Here is a 19,047-nt window from a genome sequence, read left to right as displayed (position 1 = left end):
AGGAGAACCTGAACCATGAAGGGGAAACAGGCATGGTTGAGTGGCCACTGTAGGAAGTGTGTGGGGACACAAGCTGTATGGGACTTCTGTCCCCGAGAATATCAATCCAAAAACAGTATCTCTGGACCTTGGGCAGTGTGTTCTGAGACACCAAGTGTTTAAGTTTTATGTCTCTGTATAATGCGTATAAGTAAATATTGTGTACGTGAATAGGTAAAGTTGACAGTCGTTATACATCATGAACATCATATTTGTTACCCAAATCCTACATTGGATCACATCGGCGTCACCAATGTTGAATTTGGTTAATGTCCGCCTCGTTAGCTGAGTGGTCTGTGCGACAGAATGTGAATCCTAAGGGCCTGAGTTCGATTCCCGGTTGGGTCGGAGATTTTCTCCACTCAGGGACTGGGTGTTGTGTTGTCCTAATCATCATTTCATCCCCATCAATGCGCAAGTTGCCGAAGGTCATCAAATTGAAAGACTTGCACATGGCAAACAGTCTACACAACTGAAGGTCCTAGTCACAAGACATTTACATTTGGGTAACAAACACAGCATATGACAATTTTATACATGCAACTGCTCATTCTTCTTCTTGGCCTCACAAGACATTTACATTTGGGTAACAAACACAGCATATGACAATTTTATACATGCAACTGCTCATTCTTCTTCTTGGCCTCTAGAAAAGTAAATAAGTTAACTTGTCCAGAGTCTTACATTCTTGTATTTTCTTCTCTCTCCAGAAAACAGTGCAATCTGGAAAGTGGGTAAAATGGTGCTTTCTACAGTTGACATAGAAAGGGGGAGGGGTGGTTACAAGGAGTGTTTACATGCAGCAGGTATCCACAGCCTCTACATGGGTGGAGGGAGGTATTACATACGATTTCACATCGCATCGGTATACCACTACCTTGATCTTTTCAGGCAATGAGTCGCTCTCAGGGGCTAAGATGAAGGCACTGGTAGCAACATTATCGTCCTTTAGCCCACTATGGACAAAGTAGAGGAGATTGGTGTTTAACATCCTCTCAACAACTAGGCCATTGGAGATGGAGCACAAGCTCAGATTAGGGATGGATGGAGAAGGAAATCAACTGTGCCCTTTTTAAGTAATCACCCCAGTCTTTACCTTTAGGAATTTAGGGAAATAATGAAAAACTTAAATCTGGATGGCTGGATGCGGGTTTGAACTGTCGTCTTCTTCAATGCGAGTCCAGTGTGCTACCCACTGCACTACCCCTCTCGTTATGACTGAAAGTATATGTCCCGTCACTCCAAGTTGAGTCATCATCAGATTGCAACAGCAGATCTTGATGGAAAATGATGCCCTGAACCATATTTAGATTATTTTGTAGAGGGAGTCCAGGTATGACACTCACCTTGTTACAAGTGAGCAGCACCCGTAACCGGGCAGGGGATGCTGTATTGATCAAAAGTGGCCCACTTTTCACTTTAGAGATGGCTGCCACTTTCCCAAACTTGTTTCCTATCTTCCCCACAAAGAATCAGTCCTTGTGTAAACCAAGTATTGTGGGGAGTATTGCTCTGCTTGCCACTTATCCATACATTGCTCCCATGGCATAGCCAGGGATGGGACCATTTTAGGGTCATACCTCCCTGCACTAAACGAGGACTTTCATTCCATCGAGACTGCTGGGACTGTATGGCCACCAATGGGAGATAACTTCACCCATCTCATTTGCAGCTCATCTATCATGGTGCCAACCACTCCGAATGGGGGCTCTTCCCATGGGGGCCAGCCAGCCTCAGCAAAGGCAATGTGGCCAGTAATCCATTGCTTGGAGTCCCCGCGCACAAAGTTGTAGAAAATGCCAGGATTGGAAGCCCGAATCCCAAATCGTAATCCAGGTTAAAGTTGGGTCTGCACCACGAAAACCATCTGATGGAGAGCCAGAGAGAGAAAGGGCTCGTGGAAGTAAGCTTGCAGTACAGAAAGGAAGTAATGCTGCAAAGGCTGGGGCCCCATGATAGCCAAGCACTTACTCACGAAAGAGTTGTGGGTCTCCTGGGAGGGACAATTAGAGTCAACAATATTTAAATCATTTAACAGTTCATCATCTCATTGGATATGAAGGTAACCACTACTGGATTGATTGAACATTGTCTCAGTTGTACAAGACATACAAAAATAGTTTCCATTAGTTCCAATCAAATTCTTCAAATAGTATAACATTATATAATCTATTATTATAACCATCAAAATTGAACTCACTAAGATACAACATATGAGGTCTGTTCACAAAATTCCAGAACTTAGTCCACAAAATTTTTCTACTCTTACCTTTTATTTATTGTGCATGGTCTCCTTCGAAATTCTCTCCTCCACAACTGGCACACAGCTCTCAACATCGTTTCCACTTATGGAAGCAGTCTTGGTATAACTCTTGCTGGATCGCATGAAGCGTCATCTGCGAATTTTCTTTTACCTCATCTATTGTTGCAAATCTTTGTCCTTTCAACAGGATTTTGAACTTTGGAAACAAAAAAAGTCCACTTGGGCCAGGTCTGGAGGGTGAGGCAGCTCAGTGATTTCGTTTTCTGTGCAACAGACATGCACCGACAATAAGTCTGCAGGTGCTGTTATTGATGCAAGAGCCCTTAACTGTTTCGTCACATTTCAGGCTGTTTCCTCCTCACATTTTGTCGCAGGCATGCAATATGTCCCACTAGTATCATTGATTAACAGTTTGTCCCTGTGGCACAAACTTATGGTGAACTAATCATTCGAAGTCAAAGAAAACTATCAGATTTGACATTTGAGCCGACCTGACCAGCTTTTATTTGGTCTTGGAGAACCTTCCCAATCCAATTTTAAGGTTGAACTTTGGTCTCAAAATCATAGCTGTAGACCCACATCCTGTCACCAGTTATGATCTCTTAAGGAACATCTCTTTCTCATTTGTGCGACCCGAAATTTCGTCACAGATTGTGAAGTGGAGGTCTTTCTGGTCTTGGCTCGTGAGCCATAGGATGAACTTGGCAGCAACACAATGCATTCCAAGATGCAATGTCAGCAGTTCATGACATGATCCAACTGAAAGGTTATATTCTTCTGCAATCTCTTGGACAGAGAATCTTCGATTGGCACGCACAATTTCATTGACGTTCCTGACATGATAGTTGTCAGTATATGTTGTAGGGTGTACTGAACTAGGGTCATTTTATCTACATCGGTCCATTTTCAAACCATTTCAAGCATTTATAACACCAAGTACAGCTCAAGCACTCATCACAGTAGGCTTCTGCATCATCTGGCATGTATCTGTAAAGGTTTTCTTGAGTTTCATGCAAAATTTAATGCAGACACATTGCTCCTCCACCTCTTCCATCTCAAAATTTGCAAACTGTGTGACACCTTCTACTCAATACAGCACTAAACAGTAACTAACAGATATACAAAAATGAAACCTCTGACTGTTGCACATTGAACACAGGCATGTGCAAGGATGCCAACCCGATTTCACTCCAACACACCATTGGTGCCGAATTACGAATGTTCCAGAATTTTTTGAACAGACCTCACATGAACATGTTACTTTTGTGAAATCATTTTCTCAGTTAGTGTGGACTTTTCGATACTCTTAACACATACAAATACAGTTTCTATTTTCTTACCTATTTAGACTGAAAGACCCAATGATATCAATCAAGAACTTCTTTTGCCTAACCAGAATAAAACAAAGCACACCTAGACAATCGTGCAACAGTCTGTATACATAGCTAATATGACTCAAAATACTTTTCAATGAACCAAATGTGATTCCACTTGTTAACCTGGCAAGGGAACACATTATCAATCTTCTTGGGACATTTTGACCACCAATACAAATGAATAATAAATGACAATGCTTTTTCATTACAATTGGTCAGAGGCTCTGCATCACCCTCAATGATGTACAGCAAAACATAACTATGCAATTTACAGGGCAGAATATCAAAATTACACCCATTGGTTATTCCAAACAAACCTCCGAAAAATTTCTTCAACAGGTTTCTCAGTGCTCACTTTTAAAAAATTCATAAGTATCTGTGGTAAATTTCTTTTCATCAAAACAGGTTCAGCAATTTCAAAGGCATCTGCCAACACACAACACAAATGTTCCTTACGACTAATTCTATGAGCATATGCTGTAAATAGGTAGCTTGCACCTGCCTTTTTATACGGTCCTTGCCTTTGCAACCAGTCTAGTTACATGCAGGTCATCCACTGTCACAATTCTGTAGCTTGCTGTTATACTAATGCTGGATACAGGTGTCACTACGTCACCACGAAACCAACAATGCTGTTTTCTGCCATTGGGGGCATCCCATATTGCTATGTGGTGTAGCTCAGTACTGTGTTTTCACAGCTCAATACATGAAGGGAAACTGCCTCCTGTGACAACACACTGCCAGCTCAGGTGGCAAAATTATACTTCGGCACCCTGTATTCTACTGATGCTGCCATCAGTTGAAAGCACTGCTAGTCCACACAGGCCCTCAGCAAGAGCTCTACAAGCTGGAGCTACAAGCTAGATTGACAGTTCTGGCCTTTGAAAAGGAGCCACTGGGCGAGGCCGCTTGGTGGCTGCCATTGTCTGACAAGCCAGGCAGCCCCCAAGGGTCCTGAGGTCAACTCTTGGTACCTGCCTATTTCTGCCAGCCACCACAGGCTGCAGGTGTCATACACCAAATCCTGTGTTATCATAGCAGAGCAGACACACTATGTGTGTCAGCAAGGATATGAAGACGCCAACCGCTGCCTCAGCACTCCACTGTATGGACGTCACACAGTTCCTGTTGGAGACTGATCACACCATGGTGGTGAGTACTGTACTGATGGTTGGAGTCAAAGTACAAACTGTTCTTGCATTCCTAACTTCATATCCATCACAGCACTTTAGGATCCGCTCCACAGGTTGCACTATATGGAACAGTGCCTAGCACGTATCATTGGGGTCACAAGTGCCAATACCATTGAGGGACATTGTGGAGCGAAATTCTCCAGCATCATCTCAGTGTTGTGAGTGAAGATTAACTGTTTTCCATATGACAGGGTTGGGCACACACTGTTTAACTGCCCAGAGCTTACACCACAGGATGGAGGTTTATGCCCAGTTAACGGTACTCAGAGCTAACCAAGAGTGGTACTAAGTAGTAAGTGTTTGTTTCAGATGTGATCAGTGGCAGGAAACATGATTTGTATTGGTAATTGGTTCATTCCTTGTTAAATATTCTCTTTTCCCTAAACATAGGCTTTGCAGCATATAAATTGGAGGTTAAGAAAGGTAACACCATACAGGTGGTTCAGACCTTATTGAATCAGAAGATGCAAATGCAGGCAGACCCTACAGAGCTACACAAGCAATTGGATGGATTAAAGGAAGATAGAAGGGAAAAATCCTTATATAGTATGTTCGTACCTCTCCAAGACTCTAGCAAAACAATACTGGTCTCTCCTTTTTCAGGTAATGCAGGAAGGGACATGATGGCATACATAAACAATCTGTTAACAGCTAAAGAGCTAGGGAATTGGTCAGAAGAACGAATATTATACACGGACAAGTTACATTTAGTGGGAGACAATAAAGTGTATCACAAATTAAGCAATGTGCAGACATTTCATGCATTGCTACAAGAGGAAAAATAGTTCTACATATTACATAGAGCAATTGAACAATGTGCTGCAAAAATAAGTTCACTGATAACTTTGAAGACAGAATTAGGACGCTAAACATCAGAACATATCAGTTTATGGACAACGATAATATCAACAGGGTCTTCTTACAAGAGGCAGCACAGAAGGCACCAGCTGCATTTTTAAGAGAGCTGCCACCTGATGTTTCAAGAATGATACTGGCAGAGTTCCCTAATAAGTTAGTGAAAGCCATAGCCACTGTGATACTATTAGAGGAGACAGATACTGTAACATGATTTCAGGACAGGAAAGGACCTCTCAATGTACTGATATTTGGAGTAATTGGTCAATACATGAAGTACAAATCACCCTTGCACTTCTAACTCTGTGTCTGCCACAGTAATGGAGGAACTATGCCATACACAGCACTAGAGCCAACAGTGGGCACCATGCATCATCCTTGGTATTATATTCATTTCTAATTTTTCACTGCTGTCAACAATGATCAAAACCTACTTGAGGAAAAGACCCACCCTTCTACTCAATTAGAAAACAAATCAGTTGCTACAATAAACATTTTATTTATATACAGTGGCACACAAAATATGTTTATACAAATCTGTTTACAAATTACAATATGGAAATTGGGTAGTGTTTTCACCCCAGAAGTTTTTCAAGTATCTTCTCTGGTGGAATGGACATTAAAGCATCTGGATTTTGGTATTCATTAGCTGGATTATGAACAGCTTCATATAATTGGCGATAAATAGCAGCTATTACTTCATATGCTCGTCTCTGTACAGCTGTTCGATGGCTGCTGCTAAGAAGCATGTTGACCTGTGGTAAAACAAACACATCTGGCAGGTTGACAAAGTTCTCCAGTTTGCTCTGCAAGGAAAAAAAGAAAGGTTTTACATGAAATGTAGAATAATAATTTTAAAAATTATATCAATATATAACTATACTAAGAGAGTGTAAATCTGACATAATTAACTCTCTTTTTAAAATATAAAAAGGATGAATGGTGGCGCACACTATATTTGTCAAGTAAGTACTGAAATGAGTAAAAAAATAAATAAGGATAAATGTACAGTGAGTTATATTCTTCAACACAGAAACCTTCTGCATCAACACATTGTTGCAAGCACTTTTTCCTGTCTTCATATACCCCCTGGAAGTCTTCAAATGCAAAGGCTACTGAAGCAGCCTGTAAAAGTCACTTTTATCACCTGAACTATCCTGAAACAGTGTCCTCATAGGTATCTTTCGATCCGAGGGAACAAGATGAAGCTGTGGGAAGCCAAATATGGACAGTAGGATTGTTGATTCTGGATCATAAAAATACATAAGCTCTGGATTGTAAAAGTGTCCAGGTGTCTCGGAGTGAACCTAAGCAATGTTGTTTGGACATGGAGGAGATACAGAGAGACAGATTGTAAAAACATAAGCTCTAGATAGTAAAACAACAATCTACCTATACTCAAGAGAGATTGGAAGGCAATGGCATGTTCAAAACAATATGACTTCAACCTTATTCAACAGATTTATGCTCTCTCACAACTGAAGCCGTTTTAGTTGAAAATCATTTTGAGCCGAATGAAGAAATTATGGTAGTTAAACAAGGGCCATAACTAGACATTCCAGAACTGCACTTCAGAGATGGAATGTACTCACTAGAAAATGGTGGACAAAGGGCACTGAACAGAATTGTGGCGAGGGCGGGAGAGGGAGGGGGAGAGGGGGGGAGGAGGAGCAACCCTCCTAATCCTGTAAATATTCCTCAAAGGTTTGCCATTGAATGATGATGTGCAAATTCCAAAATACTTCCTCAGAGCAACTGTCCCACATCTTCATGTGGTTAACCTTGCTGGTGGCTTAGGTGCGAGTCACGGTATCTGCACTTCAACAACCCTGTATATAGAACACATGTGCAACGAAAGTACAGGTGCGAAAATCATGCAAGTGCAACGATTTGCAGATAGATGGTGCTATACTCAAATGCCCGCTGCTGACAATCGCAGAGAGGCCCTCCTGCACGTACGCTATGTTTACTAAGAGTGTGGCCAGACATCATTCACTACAAAACCATACTACACCAATATTACGATGGGTCTGTAATTGAAAAAAATCTTGATCTTCTTGTCGTGATTTAATAGCAGCCAACATAGGGTTCCAGGCTATGCTCAGCTGAAATCCCACAGCCCTGTTGATGAGATTATCAGCTGTACAGATATGTATTGCTTCCTTAATAATGCAATCCCAGAATGATGATGCTGGGGATATAACTTCTGTCTTTTCAAAAATCATGCAATGTCCTTTATTCAGACAGTGTTCTGCAATCGCTGACTTTTCCGGTTGACATAGGCATGAAAGAAGCTGATGTTCATTGCAGCTTTTCTTGTATTGCGTGACATGTCTGGCCCATATATGCCACCCCACACTGACAAGGAATCTTGTACACACCACGTTTCCTCAGGCCAAGATCATCCTTAACCAAATCCAACAGGTTCCTCAGGTTTGCAGTTGGTCAAAAAACACAGTTAATGTCACATCTTCTGAGAACTCCTCCGATTCTTGACATGGCACCAAAATATGGGAAAATGACCAAAGTGGTGGATGTCTTCGTATCTTCATTCTGCTCCATAGATTGAATGCCCCTGGGCCTAAATGCATTGCATAACTGTCTCTCAAAAAGATCGTTTTGTCAGAACAGTGTGTTCAAATGTCGTATGTCATTTGGCAGGCTTTCTGGAATACATACTACATGCACTCCATGAACTAACGTACGTAATGCACTACTGCATTGTGCAGGATGATGATAGCTTGTGGCCTGCAAATATAGATCTGTATGCATTGGCTTGCAGTAGACACTGTGTCCCAAGGTTCCATCTGCTTTCCTTTGTACCAAAACATCAAGAAAAGGTAAAGTACCATCTTTTTCCACTCCCACTGTGAAGTTTATATTTGGATGGAGCGAATTTAAATTCTGGAGAAATGTAGGCATCAAGTCCATGTGGTCACACCACAAATCTATCATCCATATACCGCAGAAAACAAGAAGGTTTGAGAGTGGCTGACTGTAGAGCTTTTTCTTCAAAGTCCTCCATAAAATAATTGGCCACCACAGGAGACAGAGGGCTTTCCACTCTGACACCATCCACTTGTTCAAAATATTGGTCATGAAATAAAACTTATGTTGAAGTAAGCACGTGTTTAAATAATGCCACTATGTGCTCCTTAAACTTGTTGCCAGGGAGTTCTAAATACTCCTGCAAGGGCACCTTTGTAAATAAGGACACAACATCAAAACTTACTAAGAGATGCGACAATTGCTGCCTAAGAGTTTTCAGGTGACCTATGAAATCTTCACAGTTTCAAATATGATGTTGCACTTGCCTACGAGAGGTCCCAATTGTGATGTCAGATATTCGGCAACAAAATAAGTAGGTACTCCTATTTTACTTAAAATGGGATGGAGAGGCACCCCATTCTTATTATGGATCCCGGGCAGGCCATAGAGTCTAGGATAAACTGCAGCCTGTTTACACAAAGCATTGGTGACTTGCATTACAACTGAGCTCTTCCTGATGAGTTGCAAAGACTTTCTCTGTATCCTATCTGTTGGATCTCTCTTTAATTTACTGTATAAAGGATTGTCGAGCAGTTTGTATATCTTGCTATCATATTCTGTGCGTGAGAGAAGCACAGTAGCATTTTCTTTTTGTCAGCAGGTAAGATGATGAAGCTTCGTACGGTAAACTGTATTGCTGGTCTGCATTGTAATTTTACATTGGTGGGCAATTGACATCTGGCACTGTTCTGTTAATTTTCGCCTGCTCATGTTCATTCTTATCTTTCTGCATACCATTAGTGCTTCTGTGTTTTTCGTCTACTGTTGATGATGGATGGATGACTGAATCCTTCTGGAAGTACTGATTTTTCTATCACATCTTTTCCAGCAACATGAATTTAAAGCATTGAGCTTCCTCTCCCTCTTGTTTCTTGCAATACTAATGCCATGACTCTGCTTTTAGATATGCAACATCTTTTATTGCATATTGTTATTCCATTGCCTAAGTTACGGGTATTAGGTCACTCTTATCTTTATGTTTGTTACTTTACCAGAAATTTTATGATTAGACATTAGTTTATGAAAATCTAGGGTATAGGTTTTGTACATAAGCAGTGAACTATGAAGATGTGAATGTAAGTGAACGATGAAGCGACTTTGTAGGGTGACTAGCGCATCGTGAATAATTGTGTCCTTTTATAGGATATAACATATTTTCTTTTAGCAAGCACTACAATATTTAGCAAACAGTAATTTTATTAATGGAAATATTGTGTAGATTTTGTTTATGATTAACGAAGTACCAGTATGTTTAAAACTATTTTTACCAGTATCTCTGAGAGCATTTACAATTAGCAGTTATTTCCAGTGAAAACAGCCACTAGTTTCATGTTTAATAACTGAAGTGTTACTATTAAGTTTTTCAGGAAGTTTTATGTGAAACATACAATGTAAAAATTAATAAATGAAGAGCACCAGTTTGCCTTTGTTTGTAGAACAAAAGCAAACTGGTGCTCTTCATTTATTATAATGCTGTTCTACCAAGAACCGATGGAAGATTCTGTTAACATGTAAAAATTATTTCATTTTTGAACTGTCTCAACTAAAAAGAGTGTTATTGTAACAAACCCTTTTGACAAACTGAAGTAACAATAAAAATTTACCCTCTAAAGCTGTAGGTATCCTCCCTGGGCAAGTCTATCCATGAAATTGTGAGGAACCACAGATCCCCGTGGCAAAGGGGGCAGGGATGTACAAGACTACTAGCAAGTCTGAGCATTATTTTACGATTTTTACACAAAAATTTAATTATAATACGTCAGCTATGTCTTCCAAACACTCTTCCAGCTCCACTTCTTGCTCCTGTACAGTGCCTGAGGCATTGGCATTATACCACCCTTTCATCCTTTGCTGGCAAAACCAGCTACACATACCACCCACGTTATCAACAGGATACGTGAGAAACAACTCTTGTGTGGTTACTGGCTGTGAGGGTAGGGCACAGCTTAGATGCTCTCTCATGTTTGAGCCTTTTTACAGTGCAGACAACTTTATGCTGTCTGCCTCTTGTCTCTCCTAATATTTAGTCATCTACAGAGCGGATGGCTTATGTCACCCTAATCTGCTATATGGTGGCTGGCTTAGGTCACCCATATCTGACTCTGTTCTTCAGAAATGGTCACCAGCTAACTTGAACATGGACCACCTCTTCTCACACTTATTATTCCCTCTACTTTACTTGACTACCCAGATTGGCTGTCATCTTCTGCTCCTACCACATGTGAGCCCATCTGTAACTCGTACTTTCAGAATATAACCAAAATTCAGTTAATTTCATTCTTTCATTTTGAAACCACTTCCTTCTGATGTCCATCTTCGACCATTCGGAACAGGCTACCACTTCTGCATCCATACAGTTAACAGGAAGTCTCATAACCAGAAATTATTTTTTCTAAAAAGGAACTGTCCATGTTTTACATTTCAATTAAGTAATGGCAGGCATCTGTACATCATGGTTTCTGTTCAGGAGTCAAGGTACGTGGGACAACTTTGCATACACTTTTCTCTTCTTCAAAGCATTCTGATGAATGCCTGAACCCTTGATAGAGAAATGTTCACTTTGTTGCTCCATTCCGTTTTGTGACAACAAGTGACACGTTACAGCCACACATCAGCTGCTTAACACCCCCTGCTTCCAACTGACTGGATGCATGCACAGCAGTTGTTTTACATTAATTGTTAGTTCAAGCTGTTGTGGTAGTTCTGTGCTGACGTCACTTACGCACCAGGAATGAAATACGTCCCAGAAATATCTGGACAGGCAGAGTACGTAGCTGTAGTTTTGGTACACATTGAAATCCTCGCACCTCGCCACCACAGCACAGTGCTAGATGGAAAAATGGGTAGCTCATTGATAAAATGGAGTCTCAAGCAGTTATCCATTAATATTAATACTAATTATTATTATTTTACCTAAAATTCATTTAGAATTCTCACGAGTTTCATGTGAGGCTGTACTTCTACTTCATAACTATGACAACTTTAATCTTAATGTAATTTATCTATAATAGACTCACATGTAGTATTCATATTGGCTTTATTCATTTGGGATCACTCTGAAAACAGTTACTTACAAGCACAGCACCTAGTGTCTCTGCATATAATTTTGACAAGTTCTAAACACCTTGTATAAGTTCATCAAACACTAAGAATGCAGGCATTCACAACATGATGCCAACAACAATCTGATCTAGACAACACCAGGTTTTCGTTGTGTAACAATTTCATGTTGGCCGTTAAGTAAATAGTCAGTGTTCATGTCATGTTGTGTCATGTCTGTAATATTCCAAGTGTGTGTGTCGTTGACAAGCAATTTTGTAACTGTTGGTGCACTTGTCTGGAAGAAGTGAAGATCTTTTGTGAATCCAGTATCTGTCTTCACAACATTTCCAGTGCTGGTGAGTGAAACATATTTCCATTGTCTATTAATTTCTTTTTTAGTAGATGGTACAGGTCTTCTTGCATCACTACCTACTACTGAGACCCGAGTTTCTCCTAGCGTATACAACTTTCAAATAACTTCTGGGAATTCAGCCAGGTAACACTTTCAGTGATCGCCGATATTTAGGCTGGAGAACACCCCGCGATTTTCAAGGCAAACTGCAATGGACAGGCGGCGTACACGCAAATTTAAAACCTCAGTTCTCAGACTGAACACTAGTGCCACCAAAGATGACCAAAGTCAGAGCTATTGATAGTGAGACTATGAATTCCCAGGTGAATTGACTCTGTCCCTCTATTTTTTGACAAGGGAGAGAGCTTGATTCCAAACAGAATTTAAACAGAAACCTCCATCCCTGCTAACGAGGTTGCTCGCTAATTTAATCTCAACTGCCTCCCTAATAACACTGTCCCAATAGCTGGACGTTCATGCCAATATCTCGGTGTTGTTATATAACATGGGGTGACCTGTATCCAAGCAATGTCCGGCAATAGCAGATCTACTTGGCTGCTGTAATCATGTGTGCCGTTTATGCTCAGTATGTCGGTCCTCCACGGTCCTGATAGTTTGACCAATATATGCCATGCCGCAGCTACAAGGAATACGATATACACCCACTTACGCAGTCCAAGATCATCCTTAATGGAACTCAAAAGTGCTCTAATTTTAGATGGAGGTAAAATATGACTGATCTTGTTGGAGGTGTTTCCTACATAAGGCAAAAAGGCAGAAGATATAGGTGTTGACTCAGAATTATCATCAATCACCTGATGTACAGTTGGTCGATAGCGCAACGCACGTTCAATCTGTCTATCACTATAACCATTTTCACAAAATATAACTTCAAATGGGACAGCTCAGCTGGCCAAGTCCCTGTTGTACCTTGGTACACAGGGCACATGTCGTTTCTGACGCTGAGACTTTGCCAGCTGAGCTGTTCCATTTTGAAGTTGCAAATTATAGGCCAATTTCTCTATTCTCATGCTTTGCAAAAATATTAGAAACTATTATGAAAGATAGGCTAATGAATTATTTAAATAAATACAACTTACTGTATGTTGACCAGTTTGGATTTAGATTAGGGAAAAGCACAGAATCAGCAACAGCACACCTCACAATACACATTCTAGAAGCATTAGATAAAGGGAGCTACACAACAGGTATATTTCTTGATCTAACTAAGGCGTTTGATACAGTAGACCACAACATATTGTTAAATAAGTTAGCTGAACTGGGAATAAGGGGACTTGTGAATAAGTAGTTCCAGTCATATATAAAAAATAGAAGACAGATAACTGAAATCTCACATATTTCAAGTTGCTCAAACTATATTGTAAAGTATACTTCAGACCCAAATTATGTAAATATAGGTGTCCCATAGAGTAGTGTCCTTGGCCCAATACTATTCCTCATTTACATAAATGACTTCCCTCAGAGCATCAAGCATGGACAAACAATACTGTTTGCAGATGACTCAAATGTTCTAACTAGTGACAAATCACCAGATGCACTGAAAGAAAAAGCCGAACAAACACTAAACAGTGTACGTGAGTGGGCATGCAATAATAAACTAACACTAAATTTAAAAAAAACTGTTAACTTCTATGTCTTAAAAAAAACCACACTATAACAACTTTAAGTTAAATGATGAAACGATACAATGTGTAGACTACACAAAATTTCTTGGTATGCATGTTGAAAGTCAATTAAAGTGGGAAGAACATATTAAAATAGTTAGTAACAGAATGGCTACTGCATGCTATGCTCTTAGAATTCTGACTGCAGTGTGTCATACTACATGTGTCAGATCTGTATATTTTTCTTATATCCACTCTGTTATTACCTATAGAATAATATTTTGGGGAGTCAACTGTAAAAATATTCAAATTACAGAAAAGAGCAATTCATATAATAAACAAGAGAGGCAGCAGAGCTCACTGCCTTTTAACATTTCCAAAAGCTGGAAATCCTAACTGTCTCCTGTGAATACATTTTTCAAAGTATTATGTAAGAAAAGAAAGAGAGAGAGAGAGAGAGAGAGAGAGAGAGAGAGAGAGAGAGAGAGAGAGAGAGCTTGTTGTACAATGCAGTTAAATTATATAATAAATTACCCCAAAATATAAAAGATATTGACACAATTGGAAGGTTCAAAACAAAACTAAAAAAAAAAAAATAATTATTAAATATAAGTTATTACACAGTAATGGACTATCTGAATTAAACCACATAGTGTAATTAAGCTTGCATTCTAATATACAAGGAAAAATTATAATATGAAATCCAGAATTGTTCAGTATTATAAGAATATTACATAAGGATATAAAACTAATGTAAGATACCTTAAAAATGTGTGTAAATATTAATTTTATGCGTATAAATTGTAGGTATATTGTACTGTATATGATGATTTTGCTGACGAAATCAACACGATGTAAATTGTTACATGGATTAATAAAGAAAGCAATCAATCGTCAAGACGAAACCAAGCGGGAAAGCGCTGGTAGATAGGCACAATAAAAAACACACAAACACACGGTTGATTCGTCAGGAAAGAGGGAAGGAAAGGGAAAGATGAAAGGATGTGGTTTTTAAGGGAGAGGGTAAGAAGTCATTCCAATCCCGGGAGCTGAAAGACTTACCTTAGGGGAAAAACAAGATAGGTATACTCTCTCTCTCTCTCTCTCTCTCTCTCTCTCTCTCTCACTCTCTCACTCTCTCTCTCTCTCACTCTCTCACTCTCTCACTCTCTCACTCTCTCTCGCGCGCGCACCCCCCCCCCCCCCACACACACACACAGATTATATATATATATATGACTACTCTGCAATTCACATTTAAGTGCTTGGCAGACGGTTCATCGAACCACAATCATACTATCTCTCTACTATTCCACTCCCGAACAGCGAGCGGGAAAAACGAACACCTAAACCTTTCTGTTCGAGCTCTGATTTCTCTTATTTTATTTTGATGATCATTCCTACTTATGTAGGTTGGGCTCAACAAAATATTTTCGCATTCGGAAGAGAAAGTTGGTGACTGAAATTTCATAAAAAGGTCTCGCCGCGACGAAAAACGTCTATGCTGTAATGACTTCCATCCCAACTCGTGTATCATATCTGCCACACTCTCTCCCCTATAACGTGATAATACAAAACGAGCTGCCCTTTTTTGCACCCTTTCGATGTCCTCCATCAATCCCACCTGGTAAGGATCCCACACTGCGCAGCAATATTCTAACAGAGGACGAACGAGTGTAGTGTAAGCTGTCTCTTTAGTGCACTTGTTGCATCTTCTAAGTGTCCTGCCAATGAAACGCAACCTTTGGCTCGCCTTCCCGACAATGTTATCATTGTGGTCCTTCCAACTGATGTTGTTCGTAATTTTAACACCCAGGTACTTAGTTGAATTGACAGCCTTGAGAATTGTACTATTTATCGAGTAATCGAATTCAAACGGATTTCTTTTGGAACTCATGTGGATCATCTCACACTTTTCGTTATTTAGTGTCAACTGCCACCTGACACACCATACAGCAATCTTTTCTAAATCGCTTTGCAACTGATACTGGTCTTCGGATGACCTTACTAGGCGGTAAATTACAGCATCATCTGCTAACAGTCTAAGAGAACTGCTCAGATTGTCACCCGGGTCATTTATATAGATCAGGAACAGTAGAGGTCCCAGGACGCTTCCCTGGGGAACCCCTGATATCACTTCAGTTTTACTCGATGATTTGCCGTCTATTACTATGAACTGCGACCTTCCTGACAGGAAATCACGAATCCAGTCGCACAACTGAGACGATACCCCATAGCTCCGCAGCTTGATTAGAAGTCACTTGTGAGGAACGGTGTCAAAAGCTTTCCGGAAATCTAGAAATACGGAATCAACTTGAAATCCCCTGTCGATAGCGGCCATTACTTCGTGCGAATAAAGAGCTAGTTGCGTTGCACAAGAGCGATGTTTTCTGAAGCCATGCTGATTACGTGTCAATAGATCGTTCCCTTCGAGGTGATTCATAATGTTTGAATACAGTATATGCTCCAAAACCCTACTGCAAACCGACGTCAATGATATAGGTCTGTAGTTAAATGGATTACTCCTACTACCCTTCTTGAACACTGGTGCGACCTGCGCAATTTTCCAATCTGTAGGTACAGATCTATCGGTGAGCGAGCGGTCGTATATGAGTGCTAAGTAGGGAGCTATAGTATCAGCGTAATCTGAAAGGAACCTAATCGGTATACAATCTGGACCTGAAGACTTGCCCGTATCAAGCAATTTGAGTTGCTTTGCAACCCCTAAGGTATCTACTTCTAAGAGACTCATGCTAGCAGATGTTCGTGTTTCAAATTCTGGAATATTCCATTCGTCTTCCCTGGTGAAGGAATTTCGGAAAACTGCGTTCAATAACTCCGCTTTAGCGGCACAGTCGTCGATAACAGTACCATCGGCACTGCGCAGCGAAGGTATTGACTGCGTCTTGCCGCTTGTGTACTTTACATAAGACCAGAATTTCTTCGGATTTTCTACCAAATTTCGAGACAATGTTTCGTTGTGGAACCTATTAAAGGCATCTCGCATCGAAGTACGTGCCAAATTTCACGCGTCTCTAAATTTTAGCCCATCTTTGGGATTTCGCGTTCTTCTAAACTTTGCATGCTTTTTCCGTTGCCTCTGCAACAGCGTTCGGACCTTTTTTGTGTACCACGGGGGATCCGTTCCATCTCTTACCAATTTATGAGGTATGAATCTCTCAATTGCTGCTGCTACTATATCTTTGAATTTGAGCCACATCTCGTCTACATTCGCATAGTCAGTTCGGAAGGAATGGAAATTGTCTTTTAGGAAGGCTTCTAGTGGCACTTTATCCGCTTTTTTAAATAAAATTATTTTGCGTTTGTTTCTGATGGATTTGGAAGAAATGGTATTGAGCCTAGCTACAATGACCTTGTGATCACTAATCCCTGTATCAGTCATGATGCTCTCTATCAGCTCTGGATTGTTTGTGGCTAAGAGGTCAAGTGTGTTTTCGCAACCATTTACAATTTGCGTGGGTTCGTGGACTAACTGCTCGAAATAATTTTTGGAGAAAGCATTTAGGACAATCTCGGAAGACGTTTTCTGCCTACCACCGGTTCTGAACAAGTATTTTTGCCAACATACCGAGGGTAGGTTGAAGTCCCCACCAACTATAACCGTATGAGTGGGGTATTTATTTGTTACGAGACTCAAACTTCCTCTGAACTGTTCCGCAACTGTATCATCGGAGTCTGGGGGTCGGTAGAAGGAGCCAATTATTAACTTAATTCGGCTGTTAAGTATAACCTCCACCCACACCAATTCGCACGGAGTATCTACTTCGACTTCACTACAAGATAAACCACTACTGACAGACACAAACACTCCACCACCAATTCTCCCTAATCTATCTTTCCTGAACACCATCTGAGAGTTCGTAAAAATTTCTGCAGAACTTATTTCAGGCTTTAGCCAGCTTTCTGTACCTATAACGATATCAGCTTCTGTGCTTTCTATTAGCGCTTGAAGCTCAGGGACTTTTCCAGCGCAACTACAACAATTTACAACTATAATTCCGACTGTTCCTTGATCCAAGCACGTCCTGTAATTGCCAAGCACCCTTTGACATTGCAGCCCATCCCGCACTTTCCCGAGGCCTTCTAACCTAAAAAACCGCCCAGTCCACGCCACACAGCCTCCGCTACCCGTGTAGCCGCCAGCTGAGTGTAGTGAACTCCTGACCTATTCAGTGGAACCCGAAACCCCACCACCCTATGGCGCAAGTCAAGGAATCTGCAGCCAATACGGCCGCAAAACCGTCTGAGCCTCTGATTCAGACCCTCCACCCGGCTCTGCACCAAAAGGTCCGCAGTCGGTTCTGTCAACGATGCTGCAGATGGTGAGCTCTGCCTTCATCTCATAAGCAAGACCGGCAGCCTTCACCAAATCAGATAGCCGCTGGAATCCAGAGAGAATTTCCTCAGATCCAAAGCGACACACGTCATTAGTGCCGACATGTGCCACTACCTCCAGCTGGCTGCACCCTGTGCTCTTCATGGCATCCGGAAGGACCCTTTCCACATCAGGAATGACTCCTCCCGGGATGCACACGGAGTGCACACTGGATTTCTTCCCCTCCTTAGCCGCCGTATCCCTAAGGGGCCCCATTACGCGCCTAACATTGGAGCTCCCAACTACCAGTAAGCCCACCCTCTGCGATTGCCCGGACCTTGAAGGCTGAGAATGATCCTCTGAAACAGGGCAGGCAGCTGCATCTGGCTCAGCCAGAGACAGTGCCTGAAACCGGTTTGTCAGACGCACCGGGGAGGCTTTCTGATCAGCCTCCGGGGACGCCTTTCGCTGCCTGCCACACCTTGGAACGACCTCCCAATCAACCACAGGCGAGGGCTCAGCCCACTGCGGGCAGCAACCGGGGCAACCACAGCGGCAGACCGATCTGGGGACAGACGGGATGAGGTTGACATCCCCGTGATACCCAAGTCCGGCTCCCCACAGTGGTGCCCTTTGGCAACAGCCTCAAGCTGCGCGACCGAAGTCAGCGCCGATTGCAGCTGTGAGCGAAGGGATGCCAAGTCAGCCCTCATCCGAACACAGCAATCGCAGTCCCTGTCCATTCTAATCGATGTTGAACAACACTTACTGAAACACGAGTCCGTGCCTAGATAATGCAAGCGAAACACACAAAGAATGTATCAACTAACCTGTACAAATGCCTAACGAATGCGCTACAATCTGCTGAATTTACGATTACAGTAACTAAAACTCGAAATTGCACCTCCTATACGAAAC

General features: G+C 41.4%; 1 protein-coding gene across 1 annotated transcript in view; it reads right to left on the bottom strand.

Annotated features, from left to right (window-relative positions):
• Positions 1-6,201: 6,201 nt before the first annotated feature.
• The window catches only part of LOC126267372 (conserved oligomeric Golgi complex subunit 6-like), a 115,467-nt gene continuing 102,621 nt past the window's right edge, over positions 6,202-19,047 (bottom strand). The window contains 1 exon segment of the mRNA XM_049972553.1: positions 6,202-6,532. Coding sequence (XP_049828510.1) covers positions 6,302-6,532 — 231 coding nt within the window. The 3' untranslated portion in view covers positions 6,202-6,301.

The sequence above is a fragment of the Schistocerca gregaria genome, chromosome 4 (assembly GCF_023897955.1).
Source record: "Schistocerca gregaria isolate iqSchGreg1 chromosome 4, iqSchGreg1.2, whole genome shotgun sequence".
NCBI lineage: Eukaryota > Metazoa > Arthropoda > Insecta > Orthoptera > Acrididae > Schistocerca > Schistocerca gregaria.
This window is presented reverse-complemented; position numbering and strand designations above follow the sequence as displayed.